This window comes from Bos indicus x Bos taurus, chromosome 11, assembly GCF_003369695.1.
Source record: "Bos indicus x Bos taurus breed Angus x Brahman F1 hybrid chromosome 11, Bos_hybrid_MaternalHap_v2.0, whole genome shotgun sequence".
Classification (NCBI taxonomy): domain Eukaryota; kingdom Metazoa; phylum Chordata; class Mammalia; order Artiodactyla; family Bovidae; genus Bos; species Bos indicus x Bos taurus.
Window position 1 is genome coordinate 93382088 of NC_040086.1, and position 23339 is coordinate 93405426.

At 46.0% G+C, this 23339-nt stretch overlaps 1 protein-coding gene across 6 annotated transcripts in view; it reads left to right on the forward strand.

Moving 5' to 3' along the window:
• Positions 1 to 21349, forward strand: part of RABGAP1 (RAB GTPase activating protein 1) — a 169313-nt gene extending 147964 nt beyond the window's left edge. For 4 of the 6 annotated variants that reach the window (XM_027556207.1, XM_027556209.1, XM_027556210.1 and 1 more), the window contains 7 exons: positions 3256 to 3348; positions 3757 to 3867; positions 14691 to 14795; positions 15624 to 15707; positions 16373 to 16444; positions 18094 to 18291; positions 19612 to 21349. In XM_027556207.1, the coding sequence (XP_027412008.1) occupies positions 3256 to 3348; positions 3757 to 3867; positions 14691 to 14795; positions 15624 to 15707; positions 16373 to 16444; positions 18094 to 18291; positions 19612 to 19734 (786 nt within the window). In that variant the 3' untranslated portion in view covers positions 19735 to 21349. The remainder of the gene's footprint in view (positions 1 to 3255; positions 3349 to 3756; positions 3868 to 14690; positions 14796 to 15623; positions 15708 to 16372; positions 16445 to 18093; positions 18292 to 19611) is intronic. The other 2 variants (XM_027556208.1, XM_027556211.1) reach the window with 2 other exon arrangements.
• Positions 21350 to 23339: the final 1990 nt, after the last annotated feature.

The window sequence follows — 23339 nt, forward strand, 5'->3', positions numbered from 1 at the left end:
TGAAACTGTGACTTCTACAGCCTTCTGATGGGAGTCAGCCAACAGTGGGTGTGATTTGGAGCTCGGGGGCTTATTCCATCACTTCTGTTTTTCTTGAATTTAGTTAAAACTGCAGTGGTGGAAGTAAGAGACAGACAAAATGAACCCTGGACTTTTAAGGGTGGGAGCTGTGTCTCTTCATTAAGTATTTTCATGCTTCCTGTGTGCCAGGCATTAGGAGTTTCACAGTGCACAGAGTTCCTGCCCTTGTGGAGTTTGCATATCCTGATCTGTGTATATTTTTGTATCATTAATGCCTAGCAAAGAATACTGCACATAGTGAGGCTCAACTACTGGATAAATAAATGCCCCTTCTTGCATCCTTATTAGATTTAAAAAAAAAAAAAAGGAAGGCCTTTGGCTTTGATTTGTTCAGCAGCTGACTATTAAGTTCTGATTATGTTCCAGGCATTGAGCTGGGCACTAGAGATGCTGGTAAGCAGAACAGATGTGGCCTCTTTCCAAGTGGGAAGACAGACAGTCATGTAAGCACATAAATAAATAATCGTGGACTTGGACAGGTACCATGGAGGATTTGGCTTTATGCTATGAGAATATAAAACGAAAGACTTAGCCTGATGGGGAAAGAGGGTGTCAGGAAGGGTTCACTAAAGAAGTGATCTGGAGCTCTGATCTCAAAGGTGAACAGGAGTGATCTGGACACCAGGTTGCACAGGCCAAGGGACCAGGCTTGAAGCGTCTGTTAGCTTTGGTTGCCATTTCCATTTAGAAGACAGGTCAGTGCTAAGGGATGGAGTGAGGGGTCGTCTCTCGTTCATTTAGCAAGCATGCCTGGGCACTCTCTCTCTGCAGGGCAGGGACAGCAGCAAGTGAGGCCTGTCTCTGACCTGGAGAAGGCGCTAATGATGGGGTATGCAGGCTGAGAGGCACTGGTCTGTCCTGGGTGCAGCCTCATAAGGACACTGGAGTTGCTGCTTTTCCTACTGATACTTCTCATTCCTCACTCAGTTATCAAGCATCAGTCTTTCTCAGCAAGTCTCTGTCTCAGAGGCAGCTTGAGCCAGTTGGCCATATAGCCACACACTCTGGAAGTCAGAGTCAGCTGTGAACCCACTGTGAGCAGCGTTGTGTTTATTTTGTGTGTGTGATGGGGTTGGAGTTAAGGCATTTAAGGGAAAGAGGGAGGAAGAGAGAGACCGAGAAGTGAGGCTGAAAATTAGGAAAGCAGTCAGAGTTCCGGAGCAGCGCAGTCCGTGGAAAGAATGCCAGAGCTCTGTCTCAGAGGAGCCCAACTTATGAGCATTGTTTTTAAACAGCAGTCACATTGTTAACTCAGTTAGAAATGTAATTCGTCCTCAATGCAGAAAATGTGAAAAACCTAGTAAACACACAGAGCCATGCCCATGTCCTGTCACAAAAATGTAAGAACCAGGTGAGATAACACATGTACAGGGTCTGGCACTCACAGGGCACTCACTACACACCAGCTTCGGTTATATGCTGAGGGGGAACCCACCCTTTTACTCTAAGAATGAGACATTTATAATAAGGGATAAGGAGATGTAGAAGACATTATTTTGTAACTAACCAAATGTATGGTTATGGGGGAAATGTTCATTCTTTGTTACCACAGCATGAGAATGAAAAGTCGAAGGATCCTGAAGACTCGTGAGAATGTTTTGTAGGGTTTGGCATCAGGTTTCTTTTTTACAAAGCACTTGAGGAGCCTTTTATATCTGCCCGCCCTTGTCATTTACACAGACTGACAGCAGAGAGTACTGGGAGGAAGTGTTGACCACCCACAAGCCTCAGTTTTCTGTTCCTCTACTATTGATTTGTTCAGATTGTTTATGAATTTACTGATCACACAGATGTTTTATTTAGGTGCTTTCTTTGTGAATCAGTTACACACATAATAAAAATTTGCCCCAGCATTAGCCTTAACATAGAAGATCTAGGCTTAGGGATGCCACTTTTCAGCTTGCAGCCTCACCCCATTGGTGTTTAGTGGGCGTCTTTATAGACTGCAGCGAGGGCATAGTGCTGGTAGGTTCCTGGCTGCCTCCCTTTGCGCAGCAGCCAAACTCCAAGAGTAATCTCTGATTGGGGCATACCTGTAAACAGCCAACTGGGGCATGTGTCCGCAGAATCAATGGTAGAGGAACACCAGGCAGCTCAAGGGAAAGGGAAGAATGAGCAGGGACTAGGAGATGCTGACATGAGCCTGCTGCAAGCTTGGGCCTGTCCTATCCCCTTTCTGCACCTCAGTTTTTTCATCTGTAAAATAAGGAAATTGGACTAGACTAGCTCTGAGATGCCTAATTAGCCTGGAAAGTGTTAGTCGCTCAGTCATGTTCAGTGCTTTCACAACTCCATGGACTGTAACCCGCCAGGCTCCTCTGTCCATGAAATTCTCCAGGCAAGAATACTAGAAGGGTGGCCATTTCCTTCTCTGGGGGATCTTTCCAACCCAGAGATTGAACCCTGGTCTCCTGCATTGCAGGTGGATTCTTTGCCATCTGAACCACCAGGAAAGCCCAATTAACCTGAAACTCGGGGCTAAAAGTTAGGTGTATGAGTCAGCAGTATAGCGGTTTGCAGTAGTTGGTAAGAAAAAGCTTGAGAGAAAGAGGACAGTAGTTTAATGAGATGGAAGAGTTTAAGGGCAGAGAGAAGTATGCCTGTTTGAAGGCAGCACAGAAGGTGCTAATGGAAAGGAAAGTGGTAGGAGGTAGATAGTGAGGTGGCTACAGCTTGGACTTGGATGGTGTCTAATGGCCTGGCGCAAATCCTGGATCTGCCAGTCCCTAACTGAGTGGCTGTGGTCAAGTTACCTAACTTCTTTACTTCTCAGTTAAGTTGCCTATAAATTGAGGCTATTAATACCACACCTTATGGAGAGGTTGTGAGGTCACAGAATGGAAGCCCCTGCAGCGTTGCTGGTATGTGCTGAAGAAAATGGTGTGTGAGGAGGAGGGAGAGGACGGATAATCAGACCTAGAACTCAGACAGGAGGGGTCATCTGTTGGATGTTCATTCTGACACCCTTGGTAAAATCTTCAGGAACCAATTATCCCCCCACAAACCCCTAAATTTGAGTAAGAATTTTAGTTTCTGAGCTTATGTGCAGGAAATACCACTTTGGTGGTTAACTTGGGATGCCAAGGTCAGTAGAGATCTTGGTCTTCAATGCAAGCCTTGAAGCACCCACCTCTTCCTGATGCTTTTTAATTTGTGCTGTGCTCTATCCTACAGATTAGTCAGAAGAAGTTGAAAAAATACGAAAAAGAGTATCACACCATGAGGGAACAGCAGGCCCAACAAGAAGACCCCATCGAGCGATTTGAGGTTTGTTTATGGCCTAAGTGATGTGAAGTGCCTTCAGCCTTTCACTTCAGATAATTGTGCCTATAATTAGTTTTAGTGAGCTCTGCTTAAAATTTAGTTTCACTGTTTCTAGGTTCCAGTTTCAGTTTTGAGTTTGCAAATGAGAAAGCAAGACTTGTTTCACTTCATGCTAGTTGTCTGGTTTGTTACAGTTCCCTGGGCTTTTGTCACAGTAACAAGTAACTGCCTGACGGTTAATTGAATCAGTGGAGACAGCAAGGAAGGAACTGTTGCTTGGCAGCACATTGGGGCCAGCCACATCTCCCCAGATTCCCGTCGGTCTCAGCAATTAGTTTTGAGAATTAACCTGAAAAGTTGTCGTTTCCATCTGATCTTTATGTCTACAACTGGTTTCTCCCCACCCATCAGCGAGAGAATAGGCGCCTACAAGAAGCTAACATGAGGTTGGAACAGGAAAATGATGACTTAGCCCATGAGCTGGTGACCAGCAAGATTGCACTGCGAAAAGACCTGGATAACGTAAGTCTCCCTTGTCTGAAAAGATGCTTATGTTGAGACACTTCTCCCTTAATCAGGTGAAATCCTGAAGTTTTTGTGTTTATTCTAGTTAGTGTTTCCCTCTCATGAGGACCTCCTCTTGTCGGTACAGTTCCTTCCTTTCCTTCAGGGGTCATTGATGATCTCATTAAGCCCTCCTTTGCACACTCTTCTCTCATTATACATGCAGTCCCTGAACACCTCTCCAGACATTGATTGAAAGACCTCTGTGGCTGATTCTTCAGCTATTACAGTTGTCAGTAGCATTTAATCACTGTTATTTCCTTAACTTACCCCTAACACAAGAACAGATTTTGTCATCCTGGATACCACGTGCCTTTTGCATAATCACTGCCAGTTGTAATAAAGCCCAGTGCCTCCACCGCTTGCGATTTCATCAGGAATCTCTGCTGGCAGATGTTCTGTTTTTCTTTGCTTCTCCTAATCTTGAAAAGTTTGAGCTGATGGCATTCCTGGCAGGGTGTCGTCCATTTTCTGTACTGCAGGCTTCCCATAGCGCACTCTCTCGTTCATGGTTGAGGTCAGACGTTGGCAGGCTTTTTCTGTAAAGAGACAGACATGACTTGGTGGGCCATATGGTCTCTGTTGCAACTATGTAACTCTGCCATTGTCACGGAAGGGAGCCATAGACAATAAATAAACAGATGAGCTTGGTGGTGTTCCAGTAAAACTTTATTTAGGAGAATAGGTGGCAGGCTGGACTTGGCACTTGGACAGAGTTTGGCAGCACCTGACTTAGATTTTCCTGTCACTTTTCTGCTCATTGATTTTTCCAGAGACAGGCTTAGGCTGTTGAGGGTTTACAAGGAACTTACATAATATGTTGAACACCATAGGATATATGAATTTCACAAGATCTTGACATCTACCAAACATGTATGAAAATCCTGTGTGCTACTGTATTTCTTCAGCAGTCTATGCTTTCATTAGATTCTCCAAGTGGTTCACGCATCAGATGAAGAGAAAGAGATGCGGTATCTACTGGTTCATATTCTCTTAGAGAGGAAGGCACCCAGGAAGAAGCAGAGCCAGGAATATAACCCAAGTGCATCTAATTGGAATGTCCAGGCTTTATCTGTGATGCCACACTCCCTCCAAAGTAAATACAAAACAAGAAGCTGTGATTTGATGTCATAACTACACCAAAAATATACTACTTTCAGAATGTTTCCCAAACCCTTAAGGAGTTCTAGGTGCTGCACAGTACTTTGTACTTAATGTTAAACTCTCCAGGAAACCCTGTACAAGGGATACAGTTTCACTGAGGAGGCCAGAAGAGGCTAAATGTCTTACACAGTCCCAGTGTTAATCAGTGGCAGAGCCCTTAGATTGAAACCCAGTTGGCCTGACACTCTTGGCTCAGAGGAGCAGGACCCCTGCTGCCTCTCGGGCTCAGAAATAGCAAACTGAGGTCCCGTGTCCAGCCATCACCAGTGCTGAGAAGATGGATGTTTCTGCACTAAACATTGAGTCCCTTTCCAAGTTAGTTTTCTCTCATTTCTATTGGATCATCACTGAAAATCAGCTAGGTTCTGAAGTGAAGAATGTGCGGTCTTTTCACCATTATTCGACTTCAGGGTGTTAGATTTTTGAAAGAACTTCTTCATGCCTTTTCATACTTCCCTTTCTGTATCCCAGAGAAAAGCTCTGGTTTGTGGCTTATAGGATTTCCAGAACCCTCGTTGTATTTCCAGTTAATTTTATGTCATTTTTGTTATTCCTCACCTGTCACTTCTGTGACTTGTCCATCACACAGCAGCTATGGAGAAATCCCCAGTCACCCAGTGAGTCTGTAGGTGACCCCACCCAAGCTTTGTCCTCTATGAAATGGGGCCTGACATTGTTGCTCAAGACTGAGAGGGAGCCTGTGTAAGGCCCCGTCTGTGTCCTCTCCTGCATGGCTGGTCTCTAGACTAAGGGGAGAGCGGTGGAAACAGACTTGGTGGCAGACCTGCTGGGATTGGAATTCTGGCTCTCCTGCATTCTAGTTCTCTGACCTTGAGCAAGTTGCTAAGCTTTCCCCATTGAATTACTTGGGCCTCTATCAAAAATCGATTGGCCCTGTATGTACGGGTCTCCTTGATTCTATATCTGCTCCATTGATGTCTATGTCTATCCTTATGCCAGTACCACACTGTTTTAATTACTGCAGTGTTACCAATCTTCAGATCAGGTCATGTGAATCCTCCAACTTTGTGTTTTTTGTTTTTTTTAATAGTTTGGCTATTATAAGTAAGTTGTATTTATATATACATAAGAGAATCAGTCTCTCAACTTCTAAAAATAAAAGCCTTCTGGGATTTTGAATGGGGTTGTGTTGAATCTATAAATCAGCTTGAGGAGTACTAACATCTAAACAATCCTTGAACCTTCCAATCCATGATTATGGTACAATTTTCATTAATTTAGATCTTTTTTAGTTTCTGTTTACAAGACATGCACAAAGTTTGATCTGTTATTACGGGCAGTTTTCTTCACTGAATTTTCCTATCGCTAGTCTCTAGAAATACAGTTGACTACTTGACTTTGTATCCTGTGACCTTGCTAAATTCACTTACTGTAGTAGCCTTCTTTCTTTTTTAGGATTTTCTACATACATAATCATATCATCTCTGAATAAAGACAGTTTTGCTTCCTTTCAAGCTATTGTGCCTTTTTCCCCTTGCCTTCCTGCACTGACTAGGACCCTGGGAACAATGTTAGATGTGAGAGTGGGCCTTGTTCCAGATGTTAGCTCCAGGTTTTCTGTAGATCAAGCAAAGGAAGTTCTCCTTTCTTCCTATTTGCTGGAAGTTGTTATCATGAGTGGGTGTTAAATTTGGTCAAATGTTCTTCCTGTATCTGCTGAGGTGATTATTTGCTGTTTTTCACTGTATGCAAACTGTGCATTCCTATGTAATTTGGGGTTTTCTTTTTTTAAAGATTTTTATTTGTATTAAAGATTTTTGTGTTCCAGACAAATATTTGTCTATAGAGTTTCATTAATGTTTTAATATGGGTTTGATATCAGGGAAATGCTGACCTTCTAAAGTGAACTGGGAAGTGTTCCCTTCTATTTTTTTAAGGATTTTATGTGGGATTGTTCATTGAATCTTTGATTTAATATCCTAGTGAGGGCACATGAGCCTGGAGTTTTCTTAACCAGAAATTATTTAATTATAATTTCAGTTTATTTTCAGATACAGAGCTATTCAGATTTCCTAAATCTTCATGTGTAGATCCTTATAGTTTGTGCCTTTCTAGTGATCTGTCCATTTCATCTTAGTTGTCAAATGTATTGGCATAAAAAATCGTTGATATCCCCTCATTCTTTTGATGTTTATAGGATCTGTTGAAGGCTTCTCTCTTTTATTCCTGATATGGGTAATTTCTGTCTTTTCTCTTTTTTTTCTTATCTAACTAGAAGTATATCAATTGTGTTGATCTTTTTAAAACCCAGGTTTTGGTTTTGTTGACTTTTTTCTTTTTGTTTTATTGATTTCTGCTTTTTATTATCTCCTTCTCCTTTTCTTTTGGTTTAACCTGCTCTTTTTCTAGCTTCTTAAAGAGGAAACTTAGTCATTGATTTGGACCTTTAGTCCTTTTAAAAATAGGTATATAAAGTTAGAAGTCTCTCTGAGGCACTGTTTCAGCTACATCTCACACATTCTGATGTGTTGTGTTTTTATTTTCATTCAATTTTTGTGATTTCTTTGATCTCTGAGTTAATTAGTAGTGTGTTGTTTAATTTTTATCTATTAGGGATTTATCCCAGAAGTTTTTCTGTTTGTTGATTTCTGATTTAATTCATTTGTCATCAGGGTACATACTTTTCCTGATTTTAATACTTTTAAAGCATACTTTTGCCAAAGAATGTTCAAACTACTGTATGATTGTACTCATTTCACATGCTAGCAAGGTTATGCTCAAAATCCTTCAGGCTGGGCTCAGCAATACATGAACCAAGGACTTTTAGATGTACAAACTGGGTTTAGAAAAGGCAGAGGAACCAGAGATCAAATTGTCAACATTGATTGGATCATGGAGAAAGCAAGAGAATTCCAGAAAAAAACATCTACTTTTGCTTCATTGACTGTGCTAAACCCTTTGACTCTCTGCTATACCAGGGTCTGTGGGTCTGTGGGTCACAAAAAACTGTGGGAAATTCTTAGAGATGGGAGTACCAGACCACCTTACCTGTCTCCTGAGAAACCTATATGCAGGTCAAGAAGCAACAGTTAGAACTGGACGGGAAACAACTGACTAGTGCAAAAGGAATACAACAGGGCTGTATATTGTCTCCCTGTTTATTTAAATTATATGCAGAGTACATCAGGTGAAATGCCAGGCTGAATGAATCACAAGCTGGAATCAAAATTTCCAGGAGAAATATCAACAACCTCAGATATGTAGACGATACCATTCTAATGGCAGAAAGTGAAGAGGAACTAAAGAGCTTCTTGAGGGTGAAAAAGGAGAGTGGAAAAGCTGGCTTGAAACTTAACAGTCAAAAACTAAGATCATGGCATCCAGTTCCATCAGTTCAGTTCAGTCGCTCAGTCATGTCTGACTTTTTGCAACCCCATGAATGGCAGCACAGCAGGCCTCCCTGTCCATCACCAACTCCCGGAGTCCACCCAAACTCATGTCCATCAAGTCGGTGATGCCGTCCAGCCATCTCATCCTCTGTCGTCCCCTTCTCCTCTTGCCCCCAATCCCTCCCAGCATCTGGGTCTTTTCCAGTGAGTCAACTCTTCACATGAGGTGCCCAAAGTATTGGAATTTCAGCTTCAGCATCAGTCCCCCCCAATGAACACCCAGGGCTGATCTCCTTTAGAATGGACTGGGTGGATCTCCTTTCAGTCCAAGGAACTCTCAAGAGTCTTCTCCAACACCATAGTTCAAAAGCATCAATTCTTTGGCACTCAGCTTTCTTCACAGTCCAACTTTCACATCCATACATGACCACTGGAAAAACCACAGCCTTGACTAGACAGACCTTTGTTGGCAAAGTGATGTCTCTGCCTTTTAATATGCTATCTAGGTTGGTCATAACTTTCTTTCCAAGGAGTAAGCGTCTTTTAATTTCATGGCTGCAGTCACCATCTGCAGTGATTTTGGAGCCCCCAAAAATAAAGTCTTGACACTGTTTCCACTGTTTCCCCATCTATTTCCCATGAAGTGATGGGACCGGATGCCATGATCTTCGTTTTCTGAGTGTTGAGCTTTAAGCCAACTTTTTCACTCTCCACTTTCACTTTCATCAAGAGGCTTTTTAGTTCCTCTTCACTTTCTGCCATAAGAGTGGTGTCATCTGCATATCTGAGGTTATTGATATTTCTTCCGGCAGTCTTGATTCCAGCTTGTGCTTCTTCCAGCCCAGCATTTCTCATGATGTACTCTGCATATAAGTTAAATAAGCAGGGTGACAATATACAGCCTTGACGTACTCCTTTTCCTATTTGGAACCAGTCTGTTGTCCCATGTCCAGTTCTAACTGTTGCTTCCTGACCTGCATATAGGTTTCTCAAGAGGCAGGTCAGGTAGTCTGGTATTCCTATCTCTTTCAGAATTTTCCACAGTTTATTATGATCCACACAGTCAAAGACTTTGGCATAGTCAATAAAGCAGAAATAGATGTTTTTCTGGAACTCTCTTGCTTTTTCTATGATCCAGCAGATGTTGGCAATTCACTTCATAGCAAATATAAGGGGAAAAAGTGGAAGCAGTGACAGATTTTATTTTCTTGGGCTCCAAAATCACTGCAGACAGTGACTACAGCCAAGAAATTAGAAGACACTTGCTCCTTGGAAGGAAGTGAAAGTGTTAGCCATTCAGTCATGTCCAACTCTTTGCAGTCCCATGGATTGTAGCCCACCAGGCTCTTCTGTCCATGGAATTCTCTGGGCAAGGATACTGGAGTGGGTAGCCATATCCTTGGAGGAAAAGCCATGACAAATCTAGACAGTGTATTTAAAAGCAGAGACATCACTTTGCTGACAAATGTCCTTATAGTCAAAGCTGTGGTTTTTCCAGTAGTCATGCACGAATGTGAGAGTTGGACCATAAAGAAGGTTGAGCACTGAAGAATTCTTGCTTTCAAATTGTGGTGCCAGAGAAAAGACTCTTGAGAGTCCCTTGACAGCAAAGAGATCAAACCAGTCAATCCTAAAGGAAATCAACTCTGAATATTCATTAGAAGGACTGTTGCTAAAGCTGAAGCTTTGGCCACCTGGTGCAAAAAACCGACTCATTGGAAAAGACCCCAATGCTGGGAAAGATTGAGGGCACGAAAAGGGGGTGACAGAGGATAAGATGGTCGGATAGCATTACCAACTCAATGGACATGAATTTGAGCTGACTCTGGGAGATAGTGAAGTACATAGGAGCCTGGCATGCTGCAGTCCTTGAGGTCACAAAAATTCAGACGGGACTTAATGAGTGAACAACAACAAGAAAAGCATACTTAGGCTTTATTTTGGGACTTTCCGTGATCCATTTGGGTTGAATGTACCACATGTTCTTGGAAAGTACATCTATCCTGCTGTTGTAGGTGGAGCGTTGTGTAAGCATCACTTTGATCAAGCTGATTCACTGTTGGTTAAATCTTCCGTAGACTTGCCACTTTTCTCTTTATTTATTCCATCACTTACTGAGAGAACAGTGAGGAAATGTGTAACTCTGTGCCCTAATCTATTTCTCCTTTATTATGTCAGTTTTTGTTTCTTTTAATTTGACTTTATGAATACCTTTCAAGTTTCAAGGAGTGACTCTTGGTGTTATGTAATGTCCCTCTTTGTCGTTGGTGATACTCTGTTCTGAAATCTACTTTGTCTGATATTAATATAGCCATTCCAGCCTTCATAGTATTGCATGGCATATCCTTTTCCATTCTTTTTTTTAATATATCTATGTCTTTATATTTAAAATGGGATTTTGTCACCAGCTATAGTTGGATCTTGCTTTTTCAAATTCAGTCTGACAGTCTCCTTTTAATTGGAATGTTTAGACCAGTTACATTTAATGTAATTATTTATATGGTAGATTTAAGTCTACCACCTTGCTGTTTGTTCTCCATTTGTTGTATTTGCTTTTTCTTTTTTTCCCCTTTTCTGCCTTCTTTGGTTTAATTGGGTATTTTCATGATTTCATGTTCTCTCTTCTGCCACCCTGTCAGTGGTTCTGGAGCGCTCTCATCTCCAGAGCTCTCGCCCACAACTTTCAGTTGCCACAGCCTCTCTGAGCCCCTGGCTCTGTCTCCGTAACCCTTTGAGGCATGCTCTGTGTAGAACCCCTCACCTGCTCCTTGGTCCAGAGGCAGAAACCCAGAGTGGTGGGAGGACCTTGCTTGTCTCCTTTCTCCCAGGAGCCACAGTTCTGCATTGGTTTTCAGGGTCAGCAGACGGTAGCTTTATATACTTTGTCCAGTGTTTTGTTTATGGGGGTGGGTGAGTCTGGTCCTGGTTAGTCCTCCATGACCAGAAGTGGAACTCTAGATGGTGCTGATCCCACACGTTCTCTCCTCATGCGCATACGTAAGTAGAGTGGCGCGTGTGGCGCCCTCAGGACCACCGTCAGCCGCCCGGTGGCCTCTGCGCACTTTCCCGTTGAAGGGGCGCAGCATTGCAAGTCAGCTCCTGTAGCAGGGATTCCAGCTCTGCCACACGCACTGTGCAAGCTTGGGGGAATCACTTGCCCGTCTAACATTTTTCTAAATTTTGGAGTCAGGGTGGGCAAGGAAGACTCTTGGGTTAGAAGACCCCCTTCGTGGTGAGCCAGCTGTCCTGTACTTGTTAAAATCAGTCTTACCTCCCATGGGAGTGATGATGAGTAACAGAGAATGTATGTATGTGCTGTAGGTTACTGCTCAGGGGCTTTACCCAGGTCCGAGAGAGAGAGGCAGAGGTGACAGGATGTTCTCTTGATTCAAGTAAAATAAAATCTTTAACAGGACTTCATTCTCCATATTATTTCCTCTGTTGTTTGAGTCTCATTTCCCTCTCACTTGCTGCTTGGGTTTGAGCTAGAGGAGAAGATAAGCCACTCCCCAGCAAGGACAGGCTTAAATCCAGGACCCCATTTAATCACAGGTATGTGCATTTTCCCAGTAACTAATGGCTTAGAAATAGAGGAAAACAATAGAATGGCAAAGACTAGATAGAGATCTCTTCAAGAAAATTAGAGATACCAAGGAAACATTTCATGCAAAGATGGGCACAAAAAAAAGGACAGAAATGGTACGGACCTAACAGAAGCAGAAGATATTAAGAAGAGGTGGCAAGAATACACATAAAAATTGTACAAAAGAGATCTTCATGACCCAGATAATCATAATGGTATGATCACTCACCCAGAACCAGACATCCTGGAATGCGAAGTCAAGTGGGCCTTAGGTAGCATCACTATGAGCAAAACTGCTGGCGGTGATGGAATTCCAGTCGAGCTATTTCAAATCTTTAAAAGATGCTGCTGTTAAAGTGCTGTTCTCAATATGCCAGCAAATTTGGAAAACTCAGCAGTGGCCACGGGACTGGAAAAGTTCAGTTTTCATTCCAATCCCAAAGAAAGGCAATGTCAGAAATGTTCAAACTACCACACAGTTGCACTCCTCTCACACGGTAGCAGAGTAATGCTCAAAATTCTCCAAGTGAGGCTCCCAACAGTACATGAACCGAGAACTTTCAGATGTTCAAGTTGGACTTGTAAAAGTCAGAGGAACCAGAGATCAAATTGCCAACATCTGTTGGATCATCAAAAAAGAAAGAGAGTTCTAGAAAAACATCTACTTCTGCTTTATTGCCTACTCCACAGCCCTTGACTGTGTGGATCACAACAAACTGGAAAATTCATCAAGAGATGGGAATACCAGATCACCTTGTCTGCCTCCCGAGAAATCTGTATGCAGGTCAAGAAGCAACAGTTGGAACTGGACATGGAACAACAGACCGGTTCCAAATAGGGAAAGGAATATGTCAAGGCTGTATATTGTCATCCTGCTTATTTAACTTATATGCAGAGTACATCATGCAAAATGGCAGGCTGGATGAAGCACAAACTGGAATCAAGATTGCTGGGAGAAATACCAATAACCTGAGATATGCAGATGACACCACTCTTACGGCAGAAAGTGAAGAGGAACTGAAGAGCCTCTTGATGAAAGAAGAGAGTGAAAAAGCTGGCTTAAAACTCAACATTCAAAAAACAAAAGATCATGGCATCTGGTTCCATCACTTCATTGTAAATTGATGGGAAAACAAGGGAAACGGTGACAGACTTTTATTTTCTTGGGCTCCAAAATCACTGCAGCCATGAAATTAAAAGATGATTGCCCCTGGAAGAAAAACTATGACCAACCTAGACAGCGTATTAAAAAGCAGAGACATTACTTTGCCAACAAAGGTCTGTCTAGTCAAAGCTACTATGGTTCTTCCAGTAGTCATGTATGAATGTGAGAGATGGACTATAAAGAAAGCTGAGTGCCAAAGAATTGATGCTTTTGGACTGTGGTGTTGGAAAAGACTCTTGAGAGTCCCTTGGACTGCAAGGAGATCAAGCCAGTCCATCCTAAAGGAAATCAGTCCTGAATATTCACTGGAAGGACTGATGCTGAAGCTAAAACTCCAATACTTTGGCCATCTGATGCGAAGAACTGACTCATTGGAAAAGACCCTGATGCTGGGAAAGATTGAAGGCAGGAGGAGAAGGGGACAACAGAGGATGAGATGGTTGGATGGCATCACCAATTTGATGGACATGAGTTTGAGTGAGCTCCAGGAGTTGGTGATGGATGGGAAGCCTGGTGTGCTGTAGTCCGTGGGGTCACAAAGAGTCAGACACAACTAGGCAACTGAACTGAATGGCTTTTTGAGTTGCATGGTGTGCCATTCTCAAGTCTCCACTTAAGGCCTCAGCCCCCAGCCCCCTGGGACCTATGCCTCCCAAAGAAAATGTGTCTCAGGAAGTGACGTGGTAGCAGGCGCAGGGACTGTTATACACTTAGCTCCGTGACCTCAGACATACTGTTCAAATTCAGGGAACTACCATCCATTGTCAAAGGAAGCTGCATGTGAGAAGCTTGCAGAGATGCTCCATGTCTAGCTGTGCCCCTGTTCCCCGCCTGCCTTCTCACGTGCTGCCGTCTCTCACTCTTCGGTTATCACTGGACACTCAAGGGTAACGGACCCTGTGGTCAGGGCGGGTGCACCGGTGTCGCTTGGCCCCGTAGATCTGCCCGCCAGGCTTCCGTGAGCTTTAGAAAAACTCGGGTGGAAGATGGCCATTTCAGGTAAGAGAACGAGCGTGCCTGGAAGGAGGCGCCTGCCTTTGTCAGATGAGAACAAGAGCAAAATGCAGAACGTGTTTGATGAAGCAGAGAAAATCCTGAGAGTTCAGAGAAGAAAACCAGAATTCTGAGTCTTCATAATAATGATGGCTGCCTTTTATTGAGTGTCGGCTACATGTTAGCAGAACTGCGCAGAATCCTTTCCATGCCTTCCCTCAGATGAAAATCCTGAAGCTCCGATAGGTTCTCTGTGACTCCTCCTAGTGGCACAAAGTCAGGGAGCGATGGGAGTCGAGGCCAGGCTATCTGATGCCAAAGGCCAGCTCCTAGCCACTGCCCCACACAACACTGGGCAGGAGACGGCCTGGCACTCATGCACGAGTGTGCTCTCGGTGTGACCTCGAGCATATCACAGCCCCTCTCTGGATCAGTTTCCTCCTCATCCTAAAGTTGGGCTATGCTGCATAATTCAGACCCTTTCAGTTCTCACTTTTTCTGTAACAACATCTCTCAAACCTTTCAGGCTGAGGAAAAGGCAGATGCACTGAACAAGGAGCTGCTTATGACCAAACAAAAGTTGATTGACGCAGAGGAAGAGAAAAGAAGGCTGGAAGAAGAGTCTGCTCAGGTATAGGGGGCATCGCCCCTCCCACACTCCTCTATGTCTTGCAGATGCTTGAGAGCTGGGATTTCACTGCTGGCTTCCTCTTGGCCCTGGAGAACTCTGGAGACAACTGGCTTCAGTTTCTCTCCAAAGGCCTTTTTTACTTACTAGGTAAAGCAACATAATGGTTCTTAATAATTAAAATGTAGAAGGAGACAGTGAGGCAAAGCCCACCCTTCCACTGGGGCAGAAGTTCCTGTGTGCCAGCATCTGAGTGTGCCCAAAAAGGTTAGCATTTCTGCGGAAGGAAAGCAGACGTCTCATAATGTGTGGTTCCTCCCCTACTTGCCCTGTCCACAGCTATCTCCCCACAGAGCCAGCTCTGGGAGGCTTGTCCTCAGCACAGCCCCTGGGTAGGAAGAGCTTCAGGTGCTGCGCCCTGGGCAGGCTGGTTCTGCTTCACTGTCCACCTGCTTCTCATCTTAGTCAGGCGACCCGAGGTGAGAGGTGACGGGCATGTGCCACGTAACCCCCGAGGCGCTGAAGGAACAGCCGTGGTCCCATCAGCTTTTCCTCGACCTTTGCTCTGTTACCTCCTCCGCCCAGGGCCCCAGTGTGGGCTGCACTGACAGGGACTTCAGCCAAAGGCCCACCTGAAGCAGGATTTGATGTAGTCGGATGTTCCGACTTCCATCCCGGCATCAGTAGGGTTCGTACTACTGAGAGAATCGGGAGGAGACAGGAGCGCCCCCTGGGACTGTGGGGTCAGCGCAGCACGACACAGCTCCTGCCGGGGCTTCCTGTCTGTCTCCCTCAACCATCAGTCACCTTTGCTTTTCTTACTGTGCACAGTTAAAAGAAATGTGCCGTCGGGAACTGGACAAGGCAGAATCCGAGATTAAAAAAAACAGCTCTATCATTGGCGACTACAAGCAGGTGGGTCTGTGCCCTGGAAGTGGGCCACACGCTCTGGGCGCTCTGCTCGCCTGCGTGAGAGGTTTCCTTTCCACACCCCAACGTGTGCCCACTCGGCCACTGGCCCTGCAGGAGTCCCTGTGCTTCTGGTCGAGTTACCGTGCTGATTCAGCTGTAAAACAGGGGGACTCGTGACTCTCCCAGAGAATTGTTGTGAGGAGTCCAGAGATTATGTTTGTGGCCCTGGCCTAGGTCCCTCACGCAAGCAGGCACTTAATCCCTGGAGGCCACCCTAGTTCTTGGGAGCACTTCAGACTCCGGCTGCTCGTGTGTGGTCCTGATGGGGAACCACCTGTCCCCCAGCTGGTCCATTCTGACAGCATAACTGAACTGGTCTTGTGCCTTCAGTACTGGGCTCTCTTGCTGGCTCTGGAGTCTGGCGTGTTTGTGACATTGACCATCGAGTGCACTCTGGCACTGATGGGTTCTCGCAGGTCCTGGGCCAATGGATGCGGAGGTGACAGAGCCAGGGCACCCTCTGCCCACCTGTCATCTGCTCCCTCCCGCTCAGTACTGTCTCAATCCATGGTCCAGCCTCTACTGTGGAATACACCACGAGCCCAGACTGTGCAGATTCTGACACTGCTGAAGAGGCTGTCATGTGAATACCATGTTTGTTTCCTTAGATTTGCTCTCAGTTGAGTGAAAGATTGGAGAAGCAGCAGGCTGCTAATAAAGTGGAGATTGAGAAAATTCGGGTAAGTCTTCATTTATCAAAGAGATTTTATCCCCCCTAGTTAATTTAATGGCTGTATTCACAAAAGATTTGGGGAGGGGAATATTCCACCTGGATTTCAAAAGTGAGAGAGGCTGATGCGTGCCTGACGGGGCAGCTGTCGGGGCCTGGCTCAGCAACTGACAGCTCCTGTCTGCCTCTTTCCATTGGGTAGGGGTACAGAGCAGACCAGAGGAGTCCTGACGTTAGACCTCAAGGTGCAGGTGTCCCTGTTCTTTATAAATCCGTACAACGTCCTCCTCTGGATTACTTCACTTTTTAAAAAAACCACATGCAAGAGCCCCTTGACTGGAGGTGTTGTCTGTGACTCCTGCAGCAGCACGCTGAGGCAGAAGGGTCCTGCGGGTGACAGGTCTCACTTGAGGGTGGCAGCTGCAGAGGCCAGGCCACTGCCCACGATTTTCTGTAGCTGGGAACCACTCCCCACGATTTTCCGTAGCTGGGGACCACTCCCCAGGAGTTTCCGTAGTGCGGGGACATCTGCCTCCTACTATAATGGACCCAGATACAGTGAGAACCGGAGTTTGTAAATGTTTTGTTGCCAGTTTCAGAGGTTTTGTTCCTTGATGTTTCTTTATTATTAGACTACTTGTCAACTTTTACTTGTGAATAATTTGCTGAATAATTTGAAAAAGATGAACAATTTACTGAAAGATACTTTACTAACATATTTATAACTGGGTGGACAGAAATGTGGGAGAGTTCGTGACCATGTTTGCATGAAGCAACATTTTACCTGGAACAAGGTGATACTTGGCCTCTATCATAAGCAGTGTTTAACCAGCAGTACCAATTTTTTAAGCAAAATTCATTTTCTGATTCTAAAACTAATAATGTTCATTGAAGAAATTTGGAAAATACGAATAAAGGGGCAGGGGAAGAAAGCCTTATAATCTCACTACCCACAGACTACACCACCATTAACACTTTGGTGTGTGTTCTTTCCATGTTTGTATTTCCTCTAACATACAAATTTTCTTTCAGTCTAAGATACGCATTTTTTTCAAATTTACATCTGAAGTTGGGACATATTTCATAACTAATGGCTTTTGTGGTTTCACTGGCAGAATATTTTCTTAGAGGAAAATGAAATGATGTTTCTTATAGTCATTGCTCTTATTTTCGTGAAATGTAGTGTGTATTTGTAACTAAGCTTTAACGACATTTTCGTGTCCTAGTTCACCCAGCACCATAGCATTTTTACCAAATTATGAAAAATTCCTCAAAACCTTTTCCGAGGCTGCATACTTCCTTGTATAAATACAGCACATCCTATGTAATTTCTTCCAGGAGCTGGATAGTTTATCTCCCTACCTCTTTTCTGTGTCTGATTCTGCAGTGAAATTCCTTGTACATAAATCTTTATCTAGTTGCTCCGTTTTCATTTTTTTAGCTAAGATTCCTAGATGTGAAATGACTGGATCAAGACATAACAATATTTGTATTGCTTTTGGTATGTAACGCCAGGTGACTTTTCCAGTAGGTCATCTAACAGTTTACAAAAAGAACGTAGTTTTTCAGAAGCTATAGTGCTCAGCCAGGCTCCCCAGAAAGGAGATGCTTACACCTTCATGTCTCCTTTGTCTCTTCACATCTCACCTTCAATTTCAGCAAAAAGTAGATGACTGTGAACGCTGCCGGGAATTTTTCAACAAAGAAGGGCGCATAAAGGGCATGGGCTCAGCTAAGGAAGTTGTGGATGAGGATACAGATGAGGAGAAGGAAACACTCAAGAACCAGCTGAGAGAGATGGAGCTGGAACTGGCACAGACCAAGCTGCAGCTGGTGGAAGCGGAGTGTAAGATCCAGGTAACAGTTGCAGCCTCGCATTCCCAACCAGCCCTCTGCCCCTGATGCAGGGGGCCCAGGCCTGCATGAGGGTATGATTTTCTGGGGCTAGAAACCCCAGAAATGATATTGACGGTTTGGGGTTTTTTTCCCTTTTATACTTGGACCATAATCCTCCTGGGAAGAAGCCTGTTACTTGTTATTTACTAGTGGATGTTTAATTAGTATTTAGCCTGTCCTAAGAATTGGGCTTTCTCATAATGAGAATTATCCATCTAACTTGGAATCCTTCTGGTGGAGGAGAGAACATATGATTTGAACTCGCAGCTGCACCAGCAAACCCTTTGACATTGGGTTAGTAACCTCCTTACACTTCAGGTTCCTCATCTGCCAGTGGACGTGATGAGGGTCACTCTGATTGTTTGCTTTGAAGACTAAAAAAGCTAATGCACACAAGGGGCTCAGCATGCTGTCTGAGGGCTTCACAATACCAGCTTTTATGTCCCAGCTCCTGTCACTTAACCAGCTTTGTGCCTTAGGACTTATTACCTAATTTATCTGAGCCTCCTTTCCTGAAGAAACTGGGACTTATTTTGGTCATCTTTATACTGCACGGCTAGTTCCGGCAGCACCGTGCTGAGCACAGGGCAGGCGCTAAGCACAGAGCATGGAGGAACCCAGTTTAGGACTAAAGCTGAAGACCTGGTCTCCCCATCACATTCATCACTGGACACCTGCTCGCCCAGGCCCAGTTTCAGCTGCTGGCGCTGCAGAGCTAAGACGCGGCTTGGGCGACTGTCTGGGTAATTAGGAAGGGCCTCACCAAGGGCGGTGTCTGATCAGAGAATGGACAGAGGTTGCAGCTGGTGAAGGGGAGGAGCGCTGAGCCAGCACAGGGCATGGCATGTCCTCTGTGCTGTGCGCCCACAGCACAGAGGGCGCAGTGGGCCTGCCCGAAAGGTCCAGATTGTGAAGCATCTCACATGTCTTGCTAGCAGGTCTAGACTTCTAAGGTGCTTGCTGGAAATTAATGCTGCGTTCTTAGCTAGAGCGTTCGGCTGACTCCAGGTGTGCAGTGGGTAGATGGAGGGTGAGATGTTCAGATGGGAGGCTGTTTCAATAAAAAGATGAGGTCTTAACCAGAAAACGTGCCAAAGCTTTTGGCCCTCCAGATCTTTCTGTGCCAGTTTTGAGAGCTGGGGTGGGGAGCGGGGGTGGTGGCTGTTCCCAGAGTTGTCTCAGGAGGAGACAGACTACACTTGTTGCCTTGGCTCAGCTCTGGGGAGGCAGCGTCCTTTGCACAGGAGACCAGCATCCTCATGTCCATTGTTGCTCTTCCAGGACTTGGAGCACCATTTAGGCCTTGCCCTCAACGAGGTCCAGGCAGCCAAGAAGACGTGGTTTAACCGAACACTGAGCTCCATAAAGACAGCAACTGGGGTTCAAGGGAAAGAGACTTGCTGAGAGCAGCTGCTGCCTCCAGACCCTTCGGAAAACATGACACCTTTTGTTGCCTTCTTTGGCCAGATGTGTGATTCTGTGACATGCCCCAGGACAGAATGTCCGCAAGTCAGATCCATAGAAGCCTGTCGGGAGGTCACTGTGGACCAGAGCTCGTGAGGCCCTCCTCACTGCTGATACTAACAGGCCCGCTGACTCGCCTGCCGCTCTGGACACTCCGAACGTCACTCCTCCATGTGACCTCCGGCCTCTTCCCAGTTAGGTCAGCTCATATCCAGCCCAGCATCCGAGTTGACGTTATCAGAGTTTGGGGATCTTCAGGCTGTTGGTTTTTTTCTAAACCTTTAATTTTTTTTTTAAAATACACACACACATACAAATATATATATATATATATAAATATATATATATATAGGGGGACGTAGAGCAGGGGATCAGTAACTCAAGTACCTGCTCCAGTGCCAGCAGAGGGTCCTCTGTGTAGACATGGAGAAGCACTTTGTTTAAATAGGAGGGTTTCATGCTTGTAGTTGAAGCCACCTAGTTTTGTTAAACTCTACAATGCACAGGTTTTGGTTCGGCATCACTCACGTTTCTGATCAATTCTATGCAACTCTCATAGTTTCTGTTGTTCTTATTGTTAGCTGCCAAATGACTCCACAGCGCTGGGGCGGGTGACTTGACCGACTGTGAGACTGGGTTAATCGTAACATGGACAAATCTTATTTTGCTTCATGTGTCTGTGTGTGTGTGTGTATAGATATCTTTTTCCCAATGCACCCAACTGACAGTGTTTAAATCCCAGACTAGGACTGATCTGCACAAGTTAATTACGTGGTTATTTGGGCACTTACTGCATTCAAGGTTTGTCGGGCTCTGCTCTCTACCCTGCTGGTGTGAGAGCTGTGAAGAGCACCTTCACTTCAAGGTTCCTAGTGTTTCTGCACAACAGGTTGTACAAGTGAGAAAGACTTTGAGTTCTGTATGTGTGTGAGAGAGAGAGTGTGAATGTAAGGCTGTGCAGACACATGCCAAGAGGCCCGCGTCCTGCTGGCCTGTGTCCCCGCCTGCCTGGGCCCTCCCTGGGGTGAGGCCAGTGCAAGCCTTGCTCTTCGGATGGGCTGCAGGTTCTCACTTCAAAACTATAGAATGGGGGTTTTAGCACCTTTTTTAAAAAAATAACTTTAGACTTTTAATTTATATAGTGATAACGCTGACAGGCTGTCTCGCAGATGATTCTGCCGTCTTCTGTGCGTGCAGTGTGGAGTAGCTGGTTACAAGAGGCACTGGTTTGTATATAAAGAGACTTGGGTGGTTTTGTATCTCTTTTTTCCTGTTGGCTGTATTAACACTTGCTGAAGTCATCTGTGATAAGGGAGGTAGCAAGCGGCAACCCCTGATCCCCCCAGACCATCCCCTCCACTGCTGTCTGTGTCCTTGTTCAGTTACCAAAACAGCTATGCGCCCATCTAAAACTAGGTGTGTGGACATTGTGCTAGGGTAGTTTCAGTGTGTCAACTTTATGAATTGAAATATAAACCAGTAAAATTGTATTACTGTTTCTTTTGTTGGTTTTATTTTAACAGCATATTCATTAAATATTTTGGTACAAACAGCATCACTTTGTAAAAACCAGTTTTATCATTACGTGCTCTTGCCCACTTCCTCCCCCGCTCCCGCTCTGGGCTGAGATGCGTGTGAGCAGCCATGCATGCCAGGCCCGTGGCGGGTGGCGGGGTTGGGGGAGAAGACACAGGCTTTGTTCCCCGGGGGCTGCTGCCGGCACCTTCCTCGTGAGCACTGTCCGTCCTGGAGAAACGAAGTGCTATGGTGATGGGTGAGATGTGACTCGTGTGCTACAGGTTTAGGGAAGTCTTAATGGAGGTGAGCGAGTGGTAAGACCTTGAAAGACAAAAGCATCTTACCAGGCCGAGATGGAAGAGGGCACTGCGGGCCCCAGATGTGCACATGCAGGGCAAGCGGCCGAGGGGCAGAAGTGGTCAGTACCCAGACTCTCTGGGAAGAGTGCTCCTTCCGACCACTGCTGGTCTTCCTACGCTGCAGCCCCCCAGGAGGAGGCTCCCAGACGGGCCGTCCTTCACCACCTCACCCACTTCTCTGCAGCAGGAAGAAGAGAGCAGTGCTCCCCGCACCCGACGGCCCCTGCTTGCTTGACCTGCCCTCCACGACCCCGACACCAGTCTCTGGATGAAGCAGGCTGAGCTGCAGGCCCCGGAGAAGGGAAGGCGGTGAGTGAGCCCTGCCCCGTCTTCTCTCCACAGCCCAGATGCAGGCCTGGTACCTGGCAAGTGGCCGGGCTGTGACAGGAGCTCTGCGAAGGCCGGCACAGGGACTCTGGAGGACAGGTGGGATCCCTTTGCTGCTCAAGGCCAGAGGGCACGTTTCTGGGGTCCATGTTCCCGGCCAACCAGGTCGAGAGTCCAGAAGGGCTGGCCTGCCCCTGGCTTTTCCCTGCCCCAGAGTCACAGTGTGAGGAGGATAGGGGCTTGCAGAAATCATCCACTCAGCGGCTGTGCCCTGTCAGGAGAAAGGCACCCCCTTGGCCCATCAACCTTGGCACACCTAAAGTGACCAGGGTCATCCCGAGAGAATGAACAAGCTCCACCTTGGGTGAGGGTGGGCCTGGATGAAGTGGTTTGGTGGTTTGGTGACTGGGAAACGGCTGGAGCTCAGAGTGGGAGGAGGTGCAGAGGTGGTCGCGTGCAGCAGAGGGGCCAGACGAGCCCCCCAGGAAGCTGAAGCAGGGTGTAGGTTTCAAGAAGCCTGGCTGTGAAAGTCAGTTGAGGGGAAGGAGGGTGGTTGGAGGGAACCGTGGTAGGAAGAGCAGTGACTTCGTGCTGGAAAACTGGCATCCTGGTACTGACCACGTGACCAGGGCTCCACTTCCTCCCCGACTGCAAGACATGAGACAGGCTGAGTAGCTTGTTGAGCAGATCTCCAGGGGGCTGCTCGCTGTCAATGCGGGCTGAAGGCAGCTCATAACAAAGGCAGGAGGGATCCACCGCCCGGTCTCCAGGAGTGCCGTCTCCATCTGTTCTGGACTCCAAGTCCTGGCGGCAGGAGAGCACCATGCGGGGAGTGAAGAAAAGAAAACCCTCTAGAACTAAACCCCAAACAGCACTCTCAGCTCTGAACTGCCCAGGAGCTGTGCAGAAAGAGGTGGTGCCAGGGGGAGGTGCCAGGCCTCTCAGACCTTTTAGTTCATCTGGATGATGGATGTGTGAAGGGCTGAGGTGCTTCACTTGCTCAGAGATGCATGATTCTGACCCTGGGATTCAGGCCGCCTTCTCAGCTTCATTTGGACAGAGAGTGAGGAGAAGCAGGCAGATGAGCTCAGAGTGGCTGGGGCACTCAGTTCCAGAACAAAAGGACTGAACGCTCCCTAGCCCTGCCCTTCCCCCGTTGCTGTAGGTGTAGGAACCTGGCCCATGGAGAGGTTTCTGGCCCAGACCCTGCGGTGTCTCAGCTCCCAGCGACCAGCAGGGCAGCTGCTTTAAGATGACCACGTGGGCCGCAGGTGGGAGTAAACTCACACTGCTTCACTGCAGGCACACCGGGGCTTCCCAGTGGCTCAGTAGGAAAGACTG